The sequence below is a fragment of the Varroa jacobsoni genome, unplaced genomic scaffold, assembly GCF_002532875.2.
Source record: "Varroa jacobsoni isolate VJ856 unplaced genomic scaffold, vjacob_1.0 scaffold_987, whole genome shotgun sequence".
Taxonomy (NCBI): domain Eukaryota; kingdom Metazoa; phylum Arthropoda; class Arachnida; order Mesostigmata; family Varroidae; genus Varroa; species Varroa jacobsoni.
Window position 1 is genome coordinate 11,126 of NW_019213889.1, and position 14,840 is coordinate 25,965.

Below are 14,840 nucleotides of genomic sequence, written 5' to 3' on the forward strand. Positions count from 1 at the left end.
CAGAGTGCTTCATTCGTTGTGTATATTTTCTCGTATAGTCTGTTTTGTGCTTTTCGTTACATCGACATGCGCACTCTGTTGCACATGTATGCACATGAGACCACCAGATGCATTCACAGTACCCCTACACAAAAAACCGGGATAAGATCACCGCCATCATCATCGTTGTCGTTGCCGCCGCCGGCTATGTAAAAATTTGATGATGTTGTGCTTGTGAGCACAACACATAACATACGTCGCCCACTCTGGTCCTTGTGCTGCCCTACTGCTCGCCCTCTACAGCGGGTAGAAGGCCTTTCAGCTCAGTCAAGTTCAACCACTATTGTTGTGGGTTGAGCTGCATCAACGGTTGAGTGGATAGCAACCAGTCGCGCCTGCTGCAACGACGTGCGGAACAACGGCGACGAACGGCTGGTCGATGTATACCATGAACGAATAGAGGAGAGAACGTCCTCGTACTGACCTTTAACATTTTCCCGTGTTGTTGCTGCGGTGTAGGGGTTACGCGACGCTGTTGAGCGTCTGCTGAGTTGTCCGCGCTGATATCGCCATTGTCACAGCATTGTCGCCTCCCCCACAACTTAACTTAGCTCGACAACGATGGATTTACCGGAATTGTGCGTTCTGCCATTTGATAACAGGTCAGTGAAGTAAATTGTTATTGGGGTAACGAACTGTGCTCGTTTGACGGTATGAGAGAATGCACCAAGAAGAAAGACGTACCCGTTTCCATATAGATACAATACTGTAAGCACCTGGAAATAGAGAGAACAACGGTGGGCGAAAGGAAACGTTTTAATCAGCCTCAAATGAGCTACACATAGAACAATGACAAACCGTCTCTTTCCGACTCCCCGGCTCAAACTATACTGTATAATATCATAAATAGCAATCCCGTTCCATGAACTGGCCACTGACAGCCTTCCTTTCATCGGCCCACCGCCTGCGGCTAGAATCGAGACTGAGGGTGATACGCCGGCCATTTGCGCATATTGTACGTTCCCCTCACCAATAGAAGCTGCACGTACTTCGATGTAGGTGAGGGCCTGTTGCAGGCGAAGTGCGTACGGTTCCATACCTCAATCGGCTATCGGTCGTCTATTTCTGTCGCTTTCTTTTTTGTTTCACCGTGCAACATCATTTCGAGAAGCATTACGCCGACGACCGCGGTGTCTATCTCTGCGAATGTTTCCATTGGCACATTTGTCCATCCGTCAGTTAAATAGTGAGGAAGAAGCTCCTTCGACAGCTGACAGGGGCTGAAACAAATAGATCTGTAATAGCCATAAGTACAGGGCCTATTCGATTTCAGTAGGTAGCAACTGTGCTTGCGTTATTATTATTATTATTTCTTGAACTAGTCGACTATGATGTACATTATCAGCCTAAAATTAGTGAAAAAAGAACGTCTGATTACTGCGAGCGCAACCCGTCCATTAGTTAGTTGCTATACGACGTCATGTCAAGTTCTAATTCAAAGTTAAAAATGAATATTACACACAAAGCATTACTTAGGTGTCGCTTTATACGGATGGATTCCGATAGCGGCTGCTTAAATTTCGCTTAGCTCTTAGGTCTGCTTCTGTAATTTTTAAGCAATTAGCCCGATCAATTCGCTAAAGTCCGCTGTGAAAGACAGATGTCACTAGACGGACAAGTATTTATATCCTATTGCGTTCGTGCAACATGGCTTGCTATCCGACAAACATTGGCCCAATATCAAATTAGTAGTAACTGGCATTTGCTCAAACGTTCGAGGTAAACCCAATGTTCATTAAGCTGCCTGTCGGTCAGTCTTGGAAAAATAGTTCATTCTGTCATTTATCTGTCAGTGACAGGGAAGACATGATGAAATGGGGCAATTAATATTGTTATTATAATTATGGTCTTAGCCCCGAGTGAAAAAGTTCTATTATGATACAACTGGTAATATATCAATCGACAGCTTCACAGCTCCCGGTTTCAGTGAAGTGTGTATTGTTAGTTGACGCTGCTGTCGTCTAGCGGCTAAACAGATGGGGTGCGTCCTTCGGCCTCATTCTAGTTCTAGTTAGAAATGCACGATTCTTGCTTCTACGCTATGGCAATTCCTTTTACATTCAGCACATTTTCATGGGTACGACCAGGTTCACATTGGAATACGTATGTGTCACAATGACACGTAAACATTTGTAGATATATACGACAACGTTGCAACGGAGCTCACGTATTCGATTAGTACTTGTCAAAGCTGGGTTTATCGGCAGCTGAAATGCGCGCTAATTTTGTGGTCCGCTACACGTCGAGTCGGCTGAATTCAATCTCATTCGAAGCGGACAGCATTTATATAATTGCTCCGCTTCGAGGCAGACGCAGCGTAAGATGGTTTGCAGACGCCGCTTTAGCATCTCTTCAACTAAATTAATCTTTGTCAACGAAGATCGTTGTGTTCACCAGCGCTATTCGCGGCCATGTTGTTACTCGACTTCTGCGCGTTAGCTATAAAAATAGCTAGCACTCGCGAATGTTGAGTAGAAAAGAAAAGGTAAAACACAATTGGCCTAGTCTTTCATGGCAAAGGCCGGAGTACCTGTAGGCCAAGCCTCAGTAGTCGTGCCGCATTGTGTTAACGATTCTATGGTACGCGTTGAAACACAGGCGGAGACTTCAACACGATTACGTCAGCCTATGTCTTGCCGCCTTCTCAACTCTTCATATTTCCATTGCGCGCTTCTTATTTTTTTAATCGAACGCCATAGCTGGACGCTGGTTAGCATTTACGCTCCGCGTTCGACGAGGCTCCCTGTTCGCAGAACTTCGAGTGGGTTGCAGCGCTAGCGCGGGTCAAGTTCGTTGTAGCTTGCATGGCGTCCCGCACTGCATCTCTGCTAGCAGTCAGCATCCCTGGTTTATGTAGGCATCGCGGTCTGGTTAAAAGTGTTTGGGGCAAACTGAAGTATGCGTTGATGACTGCTCGACTCCGTTGGTTTGCAACCGGTAGGGTCGGATCAGATTCACAGACGCAATTACTTCCTTTTCTTAGGTTAAGGAAGAGAAGTAACTAGTCATAGTGGCTTCTCACTTCAAGATTTTATATTACACATTATTCACTGGTCCGTATCGATTCTTATTATCGGATAAGAACGAAGTTGAAACAAAACAGTACAACGGAAAGATGCCAAATGCGGTCACGCCACCCCTCTATAAGATGGCGTGAAAATTTACGAGTCGCAAAAGAACTTCTAGCAGCACCTAGCATATTGTCACCCAAAAATTAATCTGAATTTGAGACGTATCATACATTTACGGTTTTTTTTTTTGAAATTCACTACATTAAATCAACGTAGCCAAACCAGCTAATTACTTACTCTTGCTTATTTGTTTAGACGTTTGGTTTAGTCTAATACTTTTCGCGTGTCAACTTGTTTTTTTTTTCTGGGACAGCGAAGTAAGAGGAGTAGTTTTTGTTTCTTCTCTATTTTTCGTAAGTTTATGGGAAAAGAAGCTTTTGTTATGGCGTCGGTGCTTTTTTTTTTTTTTTTTTAAAAAAAAAACCTTGTGTTTTTAATTTTTCAGTCCGCTATTGTCTTCAAGATATTAGACGACAAATACAAGCCTTCGCAGCCATTCAGGCGCGAAATGCGCACTAAGCTTGTTGAGGTTAGCCCCAGACTCTAGCGGTTAGGCATACATGTTTAGAAAAACCCTAGCCGTTGATTTGCGACGAGATTGAGTTAGAACGGAAACATTCAGTCACCTCAATTGAGTTTATGCGTTATTCAGCCAACAGCCGCAACCATCGGTATCTTCAATGTTTGTATCAACATGAATGTCACCTAATAACACTTGTCTTGCTAGATAGACAAAGCATCTTACTATGCTCCTTTATGAATTATAACAATTTTAAGGTGATGATTTAAATGTGATGAGTAAGCCATCTCCGAAAGTGAGGCCTTTCTTACAGAAACAAACTGCCGAAAGCTCAGTGTCCTTCAAGCAGTGATCGATTCTCAAGATATAATGGATCAGATAAACACGATGCCAAACTGGACCAGTTTGGTTTAAACGACAAATTAAACAGCGATATTTACGTCTGCATAAACAATTATCAAGCAAGGTGAATTGGCGCACCTCGAATTATCACAACAATTAAAACAAAGCGCGAATATTTTGCTATCTAGGCTCTAGTCGTTTTCTAGCAGTAACCTATACTCGTCTACCCTCGCTAACGGAACAGTACCTTTACTCAAAATCTGATGAAAAGGACGACGGTAAAATAGTGAAGACTAGTTAGTACTACCATTAATATTTTCTATATACTATGAGCACGTTGATAAACATATATAGCTAGTCCCGTCAATTCTAATAACTTTCGTAGGATCGTCCTAGCAAGTTAACGTTTAAGAACTCCAAATATACTGAACGACTTAATTTTGTTGTTACCGAAAACGACGCGGCGAGAGTGGCACTGTCTCCGATCATAACAAAGCCTGCCTCGTTGAGCACTACACCGTCGTGTAGGCACACAAACTCAGCATATACGCTCGTCACTTGCGAGGCAGCGGTGCGCCTTATAAACACTTTTGCTTATCTCAGTCGCATGTGGCAAATGAAAGTGTTTACAAACAATTCAATGTCGAGTGACTGGCGTCACCCAGTTCTCATATTATCCCAACAGAATGCTACAGCGAGGACGATCTTTAAGGCTAGAGTGCCTACTGCTATGGGATCGGCCAGACCGTATCAGAGGAATAATGCTGTCCACTAGGATTAGTTGACCATTTGAAAGGGCTGTTGATTTTCCGCTACCTGTTATGCGAAACGTCTTCTTTATTCTCTAAACGCATACCCCTTTTATTCACGCATCTCCCACTAGTTTAACATATGTAAAATAACTCTGCAACCGCCCCAACGTGTCATATGCCCCACCGTGTATATATCTTGAGCGTGTCGTCTCCGCAGGAGGGTAGAAACGCCGAATGGCAATATCCGTAAATCCATCTTAATCGGTAACATGTCTATAATCCACTTTCGAATAGACAAACGCCTCTTACCCCATCTGGCACAGTTAACAGCGCTGTTCATTGTTATTTATTAGAAGAAATAACAAAATAGCCACAAACAGTCCTTGCTGTCAGAAAAACGTCAACGACGTTAGTACAATAGTAGAATGCTGCTACTGCTGCGGCGACGACGACGACGCTGATAATAGCGATGACACTTGCCTCAAACGGCTTCCGCGCAACGATACGACTACTTTAGACCACTGCGGACTATCGCGTAGTTAGTTGGGTATTAGTCAGCTGTTTTCGTGCTGTAGTTTCGCGTGGTGAGTCTAATCAGGCCAGGGTGGCCTCGCGGACTAGAGGGCAATCGACCGCTCGAGTCATACTGAGGTTTTCGCTGTTGGTGAATCTACTTGTCAATACAAAATGGCGTAATAATTGCAGCTGGCTGCTTTACATGTACGATACAATTGGCAGAGAAACCACACAAACAAGTTGAAGAGCACGGCGGGGCGATGCGATTTCAATTGTCGCGTGCTTCTTGCTCGATTCTGTGCAAACGTATACGTGAGACGTTAAGTCTTACACGCCATCAGTTATCATGTTAGTTTTCTTTTTTCTGTCCAATCAGGGCTTTCTAAAAATACCTTTACTCAGTGTAGTTTCACGTACGCTCTACAACGAAGATATAAATGGGAACGTGAAGATGTAGATTTTGTCCGTTAGGATTGTCATTTGTTGTTTAATCTGTGTGCGACTGTCTGCACGTATGCACGTAGCGGTTCGCTTGTTTCTATCGCTTTGTTTTACAGAAGCTGGTCCTACCGATACTACTGATGCTATTTACACTATCGCAACGACTATCTAATCTGTAACCGTACTTGTTTTGTGCTACTGTTAGAGCCGTTGTTGGGCTTTATTCGTTATCGAAGTCTGTTTGTCGCCACTGCTGTAGTAGTTACTAGAGGCATTTGTCTGTCATTTTTATTCAGCACCCGCTCAAACCTGTCCCTACTCGATTGAGTGTGCGTTTACGTGCGTCTGCCTAACCTGTGCCTATGCATGTGCAGCAGACAGAAGTTGCCACAAACAGTAACAACAAAAACGCTATGCGCAACGATACGTCCAGCGGTAGAAGTCGAAAATCTAATTCTTCTAACCATCAGCGAACGCGTGCTATGCCATCTATGATACACGTATGCCACTGCAGTGATAACACTGACTTCGGTGATCTCGGTAACCGGCATTGCAACGTAACGTTGTTATTGTTGCTATATGACTATTGCCTACGTAGCACGCCGCAACGGAAAGAAAGCGCCATGATAGGCCTGCCGGCGACAGTGGCATAGGGCATAGCGCCAACTACGACCGCTTTGCGAAAACAGCCGGGCTCACCGCCGTCGGCGGAGTTCATGCCGTTGCCCAGACATGCCGGCCGGCCGGCCGGCCGGCTGAGCTGTTCTTTCTGCTGCTAATACCGGGTAACGGCTCCTTGCCGGCGCTCGTTCGTAGCCCAGCATTTAGCCTGACTAATGCTGCGACCTCTCTAGAGCGAACCGCGATTTCGCGTTTCCGAGTAGAATTTTGCAGAAATTTCGCTACCGTCGAGATCAGCGTCTCCTCAGGAATCGCCTACACAAATTGCCATGTGATGGCATTTCGCCTACGTAAAATTATACGGAAAGTTCGGTTTGAACAGTTTATAAGCGGTCTACGAGCACGCACCGCCATCTGGTGGCTGTGAGACAAAGCTCTCCAGCGTGCAGGGAGTAAGCAAGCAGCAAAAAATGGCAGGCAACAGAACGCTCATGAGCGCTAAGCCGCTACGTTAGCGATTGTTTGTTGCTGTTATTGTTGTTGTTGTTGTTGTTGCTGCTGTCGTTGTCGTTGTCGTAGCCGTAGTCGTAGTCGTAGTCGTAGTCGTAGTCGTAGTCGTAGTCGTAATACCGTAAAAGCTTGAGCAACGAACTAGAAAACAATTTTACTATTGCTTTAACTCTCTAGCGAAGCAGATATACCTATATACAGAGGTGCAATCATCCAAATAGAAATAAAGGCAACAAAGGAAAAAACGTATTACATGATGACAATGAAGTACAGATGATGCAGCACTTTTTTCCTCAGTGCATAACGGCGCTCCGAGAGGGCGGGCTACGCCAACTTGACAACCCGTTGTTGGTAGATCTCACGCTTTTCGTAGCGGTAACGAGCAAACGCTAAACCACGAAAAACTCATGTAATATGATGGGTTTTACGTTCTCCTTGCTAGCGGGAGCTAAATGCGAAATAACGTTGAGATCGGCCATTTACCGGCGCCCCTGCTAACCAGCTAATGGGTCCTCCAACCAGCGAAATTTGCGCGCAAACGTTGCGTGAGGCAAAAAAGAGAAGGTCAAACGCGCAAAACAAAGGTTTTAGTTAAGAGTTTTTGTCTCAGTGGTGAGGGGGGCGTAAAAGGCCGGTTGGACATTAGTTGAACGTGCGCGCTAAGGATGGAAACGATAGGACTATTGTATAGTTACTGACATCACACAATATGCTGCTCAGTTACACAATGATGGCGCGAATGTGAAAAGTTTGCGAGTCACCAAATTGACTGTATATTCGAGTTAAGCCATTCTGCCTTATCCATAGGTAGAGCTTCGTTTATAGTGAGACGCCGACAATTATAACAAGGTACCTATTAGGTGACTTTTATTGAAGACAATATACAATGCAGGTGGAATCCACGGGTTGTAGCGCTGTAACCTGAGTAACACCATCGACAACTTCTATTGAACGCTGACTGATGACAATAATGATAAATACAAGATGAAGGTAATCAATAGGGAACAACAGAAAGAGTTGGACGACGGGCATCTGCTTTTTGGTTCACTCGGTAGATAGCGGCTACCGCTGTTGCACAACCAATTACGGTCGTTTTATCGGTGCTGTCGTATTCAAGAGATGCAGATCCTATCCAGTAAGCAGCCTGTTGCAACAAGGCAGGGCAATTAGCTCGAATGCGTTTATTTATCCTACATAAGTTAGCCTACCTAAATTTCTCAAGTTGTTGAAGAAGACCTTCGTATCTGTTAATGCCAAATGCAGTATGGCTGCACTGGTTCATTTATGATTTGCGGATTTAGGTGCTTTTCGGCCAACTGTTGCCTTTATATTTTTCCTGACTTATTCGATTTTGTCATGGTTACAATGCGCGCCCACTGACTATTTACTGCCCCTTAAATATTTTACGGTGCGCGGCTTTTCTCCAATGTTCCCATCGGCTTCGTTTTCTTCGTTCTTCGTTTTTTAGCGGCGGCGAATAGCCTAGCCTTAGCTGGCCAATCAGCCCGCCAACAGATTCTTGTTGTGGTGATCGTGCTTTTTTGTGCATTTGTGTTCTGAGCAAGCGAGTCCTACCCTGCGGGTCTTTGTCGTCCTGATGTGGTCGGTTTCGCAGCCTCTGCTTCGCAAGTTCGCTGCTGCTGCTGCTGCCGCTGCTGCTGTGCCTGACCGGCACTACATCAGCAGAGGTAGCAGTCAGCGGGCGGCTAGGCCAGGGGAACCACCCTCTCACACAGCCCCCCCCCTCGCATATGTGGGTTTCCCTCTCCTCACAGTCTTTCTTCCGATTGGTCTAAAATCGCGCAAACGACTCTCGCCCAATCGCCGCGCCTTCGCCGCTCTCGCCCCGCTAGCCGCGTCACGGAGTCGCAGCGCAACGAACTAGCACCCCAGTTTTTTGCAAATTTCGCGAAAAATACGTGATGACAAGTTGGAATTCATGCATGATCGTGCTTTCGAACTCATTTAGCGCGTTGTCGTGAAAAAACCGGCTCCGTAGGACATTTTTCATCGAAATCCTAACGCGGCCCAATGGGAAAGGGCAGAGGGTCCGGCCATCTGAGAGAGGGCGTGCCGGTCGCGGTATTTTGACTGGCTGCCGATGCTGAGCTGTCTCATTCTAGGCGCAACCAGCACACCGTGGAGTCGTTGATGCGCCGTGCGGCGAACTTGAGTGAGTTAGTAGCACAGTGCAACCGGCTAAAGCAGCGAGCAAGCGAACCACTGCACACAGTGACCACGACAGCAACGGCTTCTACTACGCTACGGATCAGTGTGCGGGGTAGGCAGATACCGCTCTCGGAGAGTTAGTTGTGTCGATCTTTGCCCCCACTACTCTGTTCTGTTGTACGCTCTCCTCGCTGTGCGGGCCTGCGTGTGTGCTGCCGCTGCTGCGTGAACCCGCCAGCCCGCGTCGTCTTCTTCGCCTGCCATACGTGCTTTCAGTGTCTTGTTCGCTCAACATAGTAGCTACTACTGGTGGTGCCGCCGCCGCCACCGCCTCTAGCAGCTGGCTGGTAGTAGGAGTAAGGCAAGTGAGCCAGCTAGGTAGCGCGGCAAAGTCGTCGTGTATTTCTCCTTATCGTTGCCTCCCGTTGGACCTATCTGGACAACAAGCGACGGCTGCTTAGTGACGGTAACCATTGCCGACAGATAAACGGACAGACAGACGGACAGCGGTCGCTGCTGCTGCTGCTGCTGCTGCTGCTGTTGCTGCTGGCTAGGGCTAGCAACGTTCGGGTGGTGACGACTACCACTTCGTCCGTAGGTTATTATTGCTGTTGGCTGTTTGTTTAGCTATCACTAGCAGCACCAACAACATCGTTTCCGCTACTGGAGTGGTGTCCTTCTGCTGCGAGAGTGTAATTGTGTACTACAATCGGTGCTGCTGCTGTTGTTGTTGTCGTCGTCGGTGGTCTTACACTAGTAGACAACGAGGAACGGACATCCCCAGCCAGCCTAATTCTTTGGCTATTATTGATATTGCTGCTGCAGTTCTCTCGGTAGTAGTGGTATTGCGAACGGGCCTTGTTGCGTGCTGCGTCTACTACCACCACAAGTACTGATACAACTAGCTGTGCTGGACGTCCGAGTGTGTGGCGCCCGGTCCGAGCCAATCCGCAGACATACGGACAGACAAGCAGGCAGGCAGGCAGAGCGATAGATAGATCGACATACGATCGGACCGACAAAACAGCCTTTGCTTGGCCAGTGGTTGTTCTAGCCGGCGACTTTGCCGCAGAGAGCGGTGGTCGTCGTCGGGCGAGCAGTAACAGCCGAGCAGCATTGACATCGAAAAGATACGCCGTGCGGACGGAACGAGACGCATTTGGACCATTTCTTTAGAAAAACTACCGCTGGCGTTTTTATTTGTAACTGTGGGTGCTGTCTTCAGTTCGCAGTTGAGAGCGGCTAGGGCGCGGCGAGAAATTATCGCCGTCAACGGCAACAATAGTATCAGCAACGGCAGTTAGTCTGCGGAAGGAGTTTACCGCAAAGCGTTGGATGAACGGCAGAAATCACTAGAGTAATAGAACGAATCGGTGGCGCTTGGAAAAAGCCCGTGGTGGCAGCCAAAAGGAGTTACTAACAAACAACTAGCGACGACAAGAATAAGCTATAGATGGAACACTGAGATTGGTGATTATCTAAAGGAATTGTTGTTGAATTCCCTAGAGTTCTCACAGACAACCACCTCTTGGCCCTTTATTCTACAGTGTGCATGTGTGTGATACATCTCCAATCTGCCTTAGTAAATACAAATAGAGAAGCGACCCAAGGAAGTGTAACAAGCGAGTGAAACGGCAGCAAACAAAGCGAGGACAAACTTAGAAATTGTAATACAACTGCAGCAACTTTAACTTTTACGTCAACGGAGAAACGAGACGTTCGCGACAACAGGTGAAGTGTAGCGCGGACAGCGATTTAACAACAAAAAAAAAAAATCTTACTTCGCCATTTTGGATACTCCGGTTGTTGTTCAACTTTTCAATGTCAACAACTCGCCCGCTGGATAATACAGTGTTAGTGTAATTCTTCAGTTTCGAGCTTCGCGTACACCCCGAAAGAGCGTGAGTCATAATGGCTAAGATAGAGTGAGGGCTGCAAGGTAGAATTTATCGTTTGAGTAGACGTGCGCTGTACCTTAAAAAGCTTAATAAAGCGGAGCGAACAGATGAGTAACTTGCAACAGACGCAGACGGAACGGAAACGGCTGTTAGTAAACACGATTAGGCGTGACGACGTAAAGACCAAGCCAGAAAACGACACGGGAAAATCGTACAAAAGTTACGCAAAAGTAGAAAAGCATTAATAACATGACCTTACGGAACGCACAAGGAACTTTAATAACAAAATACGCCGCGAAATGAATTTGGAAAACATTGCAGTTTGGTGTTTGATTTTTACGTTTGCAATACTTGTTTTAAGTACGCTAATTTCCTACTCTATTGAAAAATAGCCACCGTTAATTCTACTGTGTCGTATCAATATTATTGACGATAATACGTCCTAGTGCTGGTTAATGAGACCCCAGGCACGTAATGACGTCCGCCATTGTAGATCGTACGTCTATCTATATCCGGGCAAGGTTAATCGTTTTGGGATGCGATTGGTCTCGTCTTGCTGTGCTCGTTATGTGTGTCAAAAAAACTATTTACTTTGGCATCTAGTTCATGGTCCAATCGTGTGTCTTGCCTTGCATTCTTTTACCTATGATGATTCAAGTGCGATAGTAATAGGCGCTCTCTTATTATCTTGCCCTTTATGGTGGCTGGCATATTATTTGTACTCTACCACGGTATCTTCATCTCGGAAACATGCTCCTCAGTAGTCAGTTACCGCTGAGCATTGTCTCGTGGCTCGTAAACCAATTGATGTCTGTCTAAATACATCCAGATATCCGCTACTCAACTTTAGCTGTTTCGCGAAAGCTTTCGCGCCCGCCATTGTGGCGATAGATGCAATGTCGCTGGGTGACGTTATTGAGAACTTCGTTGCATTTTCAGCTTCAACAAGACTAACAAACAAATTTCTATTTAGTCATTGAGGGACTATTGACGGGTTTATCAGTAGAACATTATGCTAAATTTAAATATAGATTCATCAGTTGAACAACAATGCTGTCAAGGGGAACCCTCTGATAATAATTATACTGATAATGATAAATAGTAGTATTGCAATATGAAAAGTTCGTGTCATAATTGTGCGTAGTCAGAGCTGGAAAAACATTAATCTCTTGAACTAGTCCGCCAGCTGCATGCTATACCCGTAAATATTGTACGTGGCAGCCATGTTCGTGTGCCCATCACGAGCAGCAGGGTTGGGGCAGTTGGCATTCACAAATTTAAATCGTCGATAGATTTGATTATCCGTCCGCCTGATTCAAGTCCCTGCTGCCCTTTCCAATTAATTTATTTTTGTCCACCGACAAGTAAATATTCCTGATTGCAGTAAAAAAAAATACTGACTCAGCTAGATACTTTGGCAGTAAGTTATCTGCTTTTAACGTAGTTGTCTTGAACAAAATCGCATTACTGAGCATTATTATTTCTATTTAATGTGTGACGGAACTTGCATTCCTTTCACATTATTCTGATCACTCTGATGACTGCCATCGGGACTAGATTTTACAGCCAGCTTCTACACCCCTTTTGGTTTCTGCATAACTATATAACAGTAAATCTTTACAGGGTTACTGGTCGGTACCTTTAGGCTAGTTGAAAGCAGATCCATAGATTGCTGCCGGGTTGATGATCCGTGGTGTCCTGCAAGCATCGCTTGTGTTGCTACCAATTGTCGCAATATTATAGTCAAAGATGTCTTACGCTTCCCGGTGCGATTCTTAGCCCTTTTTGATAACATGTATATATATACGAGGGTCTGTGCTTTTCCCTAACCCCCTGCTCTCGTACCCTCAAATTCCCTCGTTCTTTTCCTTACTGCCTACCTATTCGTGTTTCTAGTTTGAAAACAGTAACAGCAGCACTAGGAGCAGCCGCCGCGTCAGATTTCCCTTAAACCGGCAAGCTAGAACTGGCTATGGCGATGGGCTATTCAAAGATATATATATATATATATATGAAGTGTTAAACTATTTAACTTTAGCAGGCCTGCCCGCAATGTGACTTACTTAGTTTGGCCTATTTATTCATTACGTGACATTGGGCTAGTTGCAACGTAGTATGTTGATGCTGTGCCACCACAGATGCAGTGCCATCAGTCCATCTTACAAGCAAGCCACAACGGGCAGCCGCCCGGCATCGGTTAGTAACCGAGCCCCGCGGTTGTCGGCGACGGCGCCTGTCCATCAGCTGTGGCGCAGGCCATGGATGGATCTGGCTGTCTGGTCCGCTGCTGGCATATGTTCCCTTTGTGTGCGTATGTGTGTGTATGTGTGTGTATCGGTCCGGGTGTTAGTGCGCAGGGATGTGTGTCGGTCACCAACGCAGCAGCAGCAGCAGCAGCAGCTGCTACTCAGATTAGGGAGTAGCAGGGAATAACAGGGGGCAGAGCTCTCCCAGTTTAGTCGACGTACATAATCGTATCCTAGATATGGCCGCCCATACAGGCAACCTGTGCCAGCCGATGTTGGTGCCGCTAGACGCGCAGTAGCAGCAGCATCGGTAGTTGCCGCTGTTAGCGGCTGATATGGTAGCAGTGGCGATGATGGTGGCTTTGGTGGAGCCTCCGTCCGGCCACGGCCATCATCATTGCCACCACGGATGGCACGGTTGCCGTCAAAGCACCCTAAATGGCTGGCAAAGGGAAGATTGTATGGACTAAAACCAGCGCCATCTCGCGGTCAACGGCGTCGAGAGCTCGCTCACTCGACGGACGACTGCCGATCTGACGGGTTGTTTGCGCGGCGGGTCCTGCTTCGCTAACGTCGAATTTGTGCCAGGAAAAGGAAAGGATAAACTATCGAACTAGGTGGTACATTTGGCCTAAGTCGGCTCTATTACACAGCATTATCTTGTCACTGAGAAGCATCAATAGGAATTCCAAGATAACACGTGTCAGAAAATACGTAAACGTGAAATATCACCAAACCTGCAATTACATCTCGCGAATATCACAAGGTATAATTATTCCGTAGGTGAAGAGCTGGATGGAAGTGGGAAATACGAGTCAACAATAATGAGCAATTCGACCTACTCTTTCTATATTGGTACTACAAATAGCGAGGACCGAAGTTGTTACTTAATCAACTCTTAAATATACAAATGGATAAAAAAAACCAAGTACGCTATAAGTGTCGACTTATGGTGTGTTCTATACATCAGAAAAATGCTCACGACTTAGACGCTAGCTACAGTAAAGAGTTAGTTATCTACACACAACTGGGCATCAGTTCTTCTGACGCTAACTCCAGAGCTATATTTTTGCCAACCCCAACTTAAACGTTGTTCCAGATCAATGACAACTATGGAACATTCATATGGGTTACATTCATTCAGGCCCTAATTGAACTTATTTTTAAGCATATCTTTATGTGATTTATGCTATCTATAGTTGACTGTTGGAACGGCGCTCCCTTAATGTTATGCGTTGGTCTGGAAGTTACAAATTAGATTGACCTAAATAAATTAATTTACTACTTATAAATTTATATGATTTTTTGCGTAGCGAATCGTTGTCTGATGTCTGGACTTTGTGCTATCATTAGTGTACAAATGGGAGAGCCTGTTATAGCTCAAACTGTCGAATAAAGACCAGTATCGCTTTACATGGCCGGTCATTGTAAGTCAGGCAAGCCTAAAATCGTGTGCACTATTAATGCTGAGAAACTTCAGAGAACTTTGATCTGCTGTTCAACTGAAGAAGTTTCAAGCATCGTTTATCCGTTTGTGGATAACACAGTTCCAAATGGACTTGCAAGTAATTCGTATGCGGAATATATATATATTATCTTATATCTATATATATCTTATTATATATATATATATATATATTTAAACATATTTATTTTTAACTTTTATTATTTTTATATTAAAACTTTATAAAAAATTATTATCTGTTTTTTTTTTG

The 14,840-nt window shown here is 45.3% G+C and overlaps 1 protein-coding gene across 4 annotated transcripts in view; it reads left to right on the forward strand.

Moving 5' to 3' along the window:
* The first annotated feature begins 281 nt into the window (after positions 1–281).
* The window catches only part of LOC111265571 (uncharacterized), a 40,335-nt gene continuing 25,776 nt past the window's right edge, over positions 282–14,840 (forward strand). Inside the window, exon 1 of one of the 4 annotated variants that reach the window (XM_022842360.2) lies at positions 282–641. In XM_022842360.2, the coding sequence (XP_022698095.1) occupies positions 601–641 (41 nt within the window). In that variant the 5' untranslated portion in view covers positions 282–600. Of the gene's footprint in view, positions 642–8,909; positions 13,892–14,840 lie in introns of those variants that run through there. The other 3 variants (XM_022842364.2, XM_022842362.2, XM_022842361.2) reach the window with 3 other exon arrangements.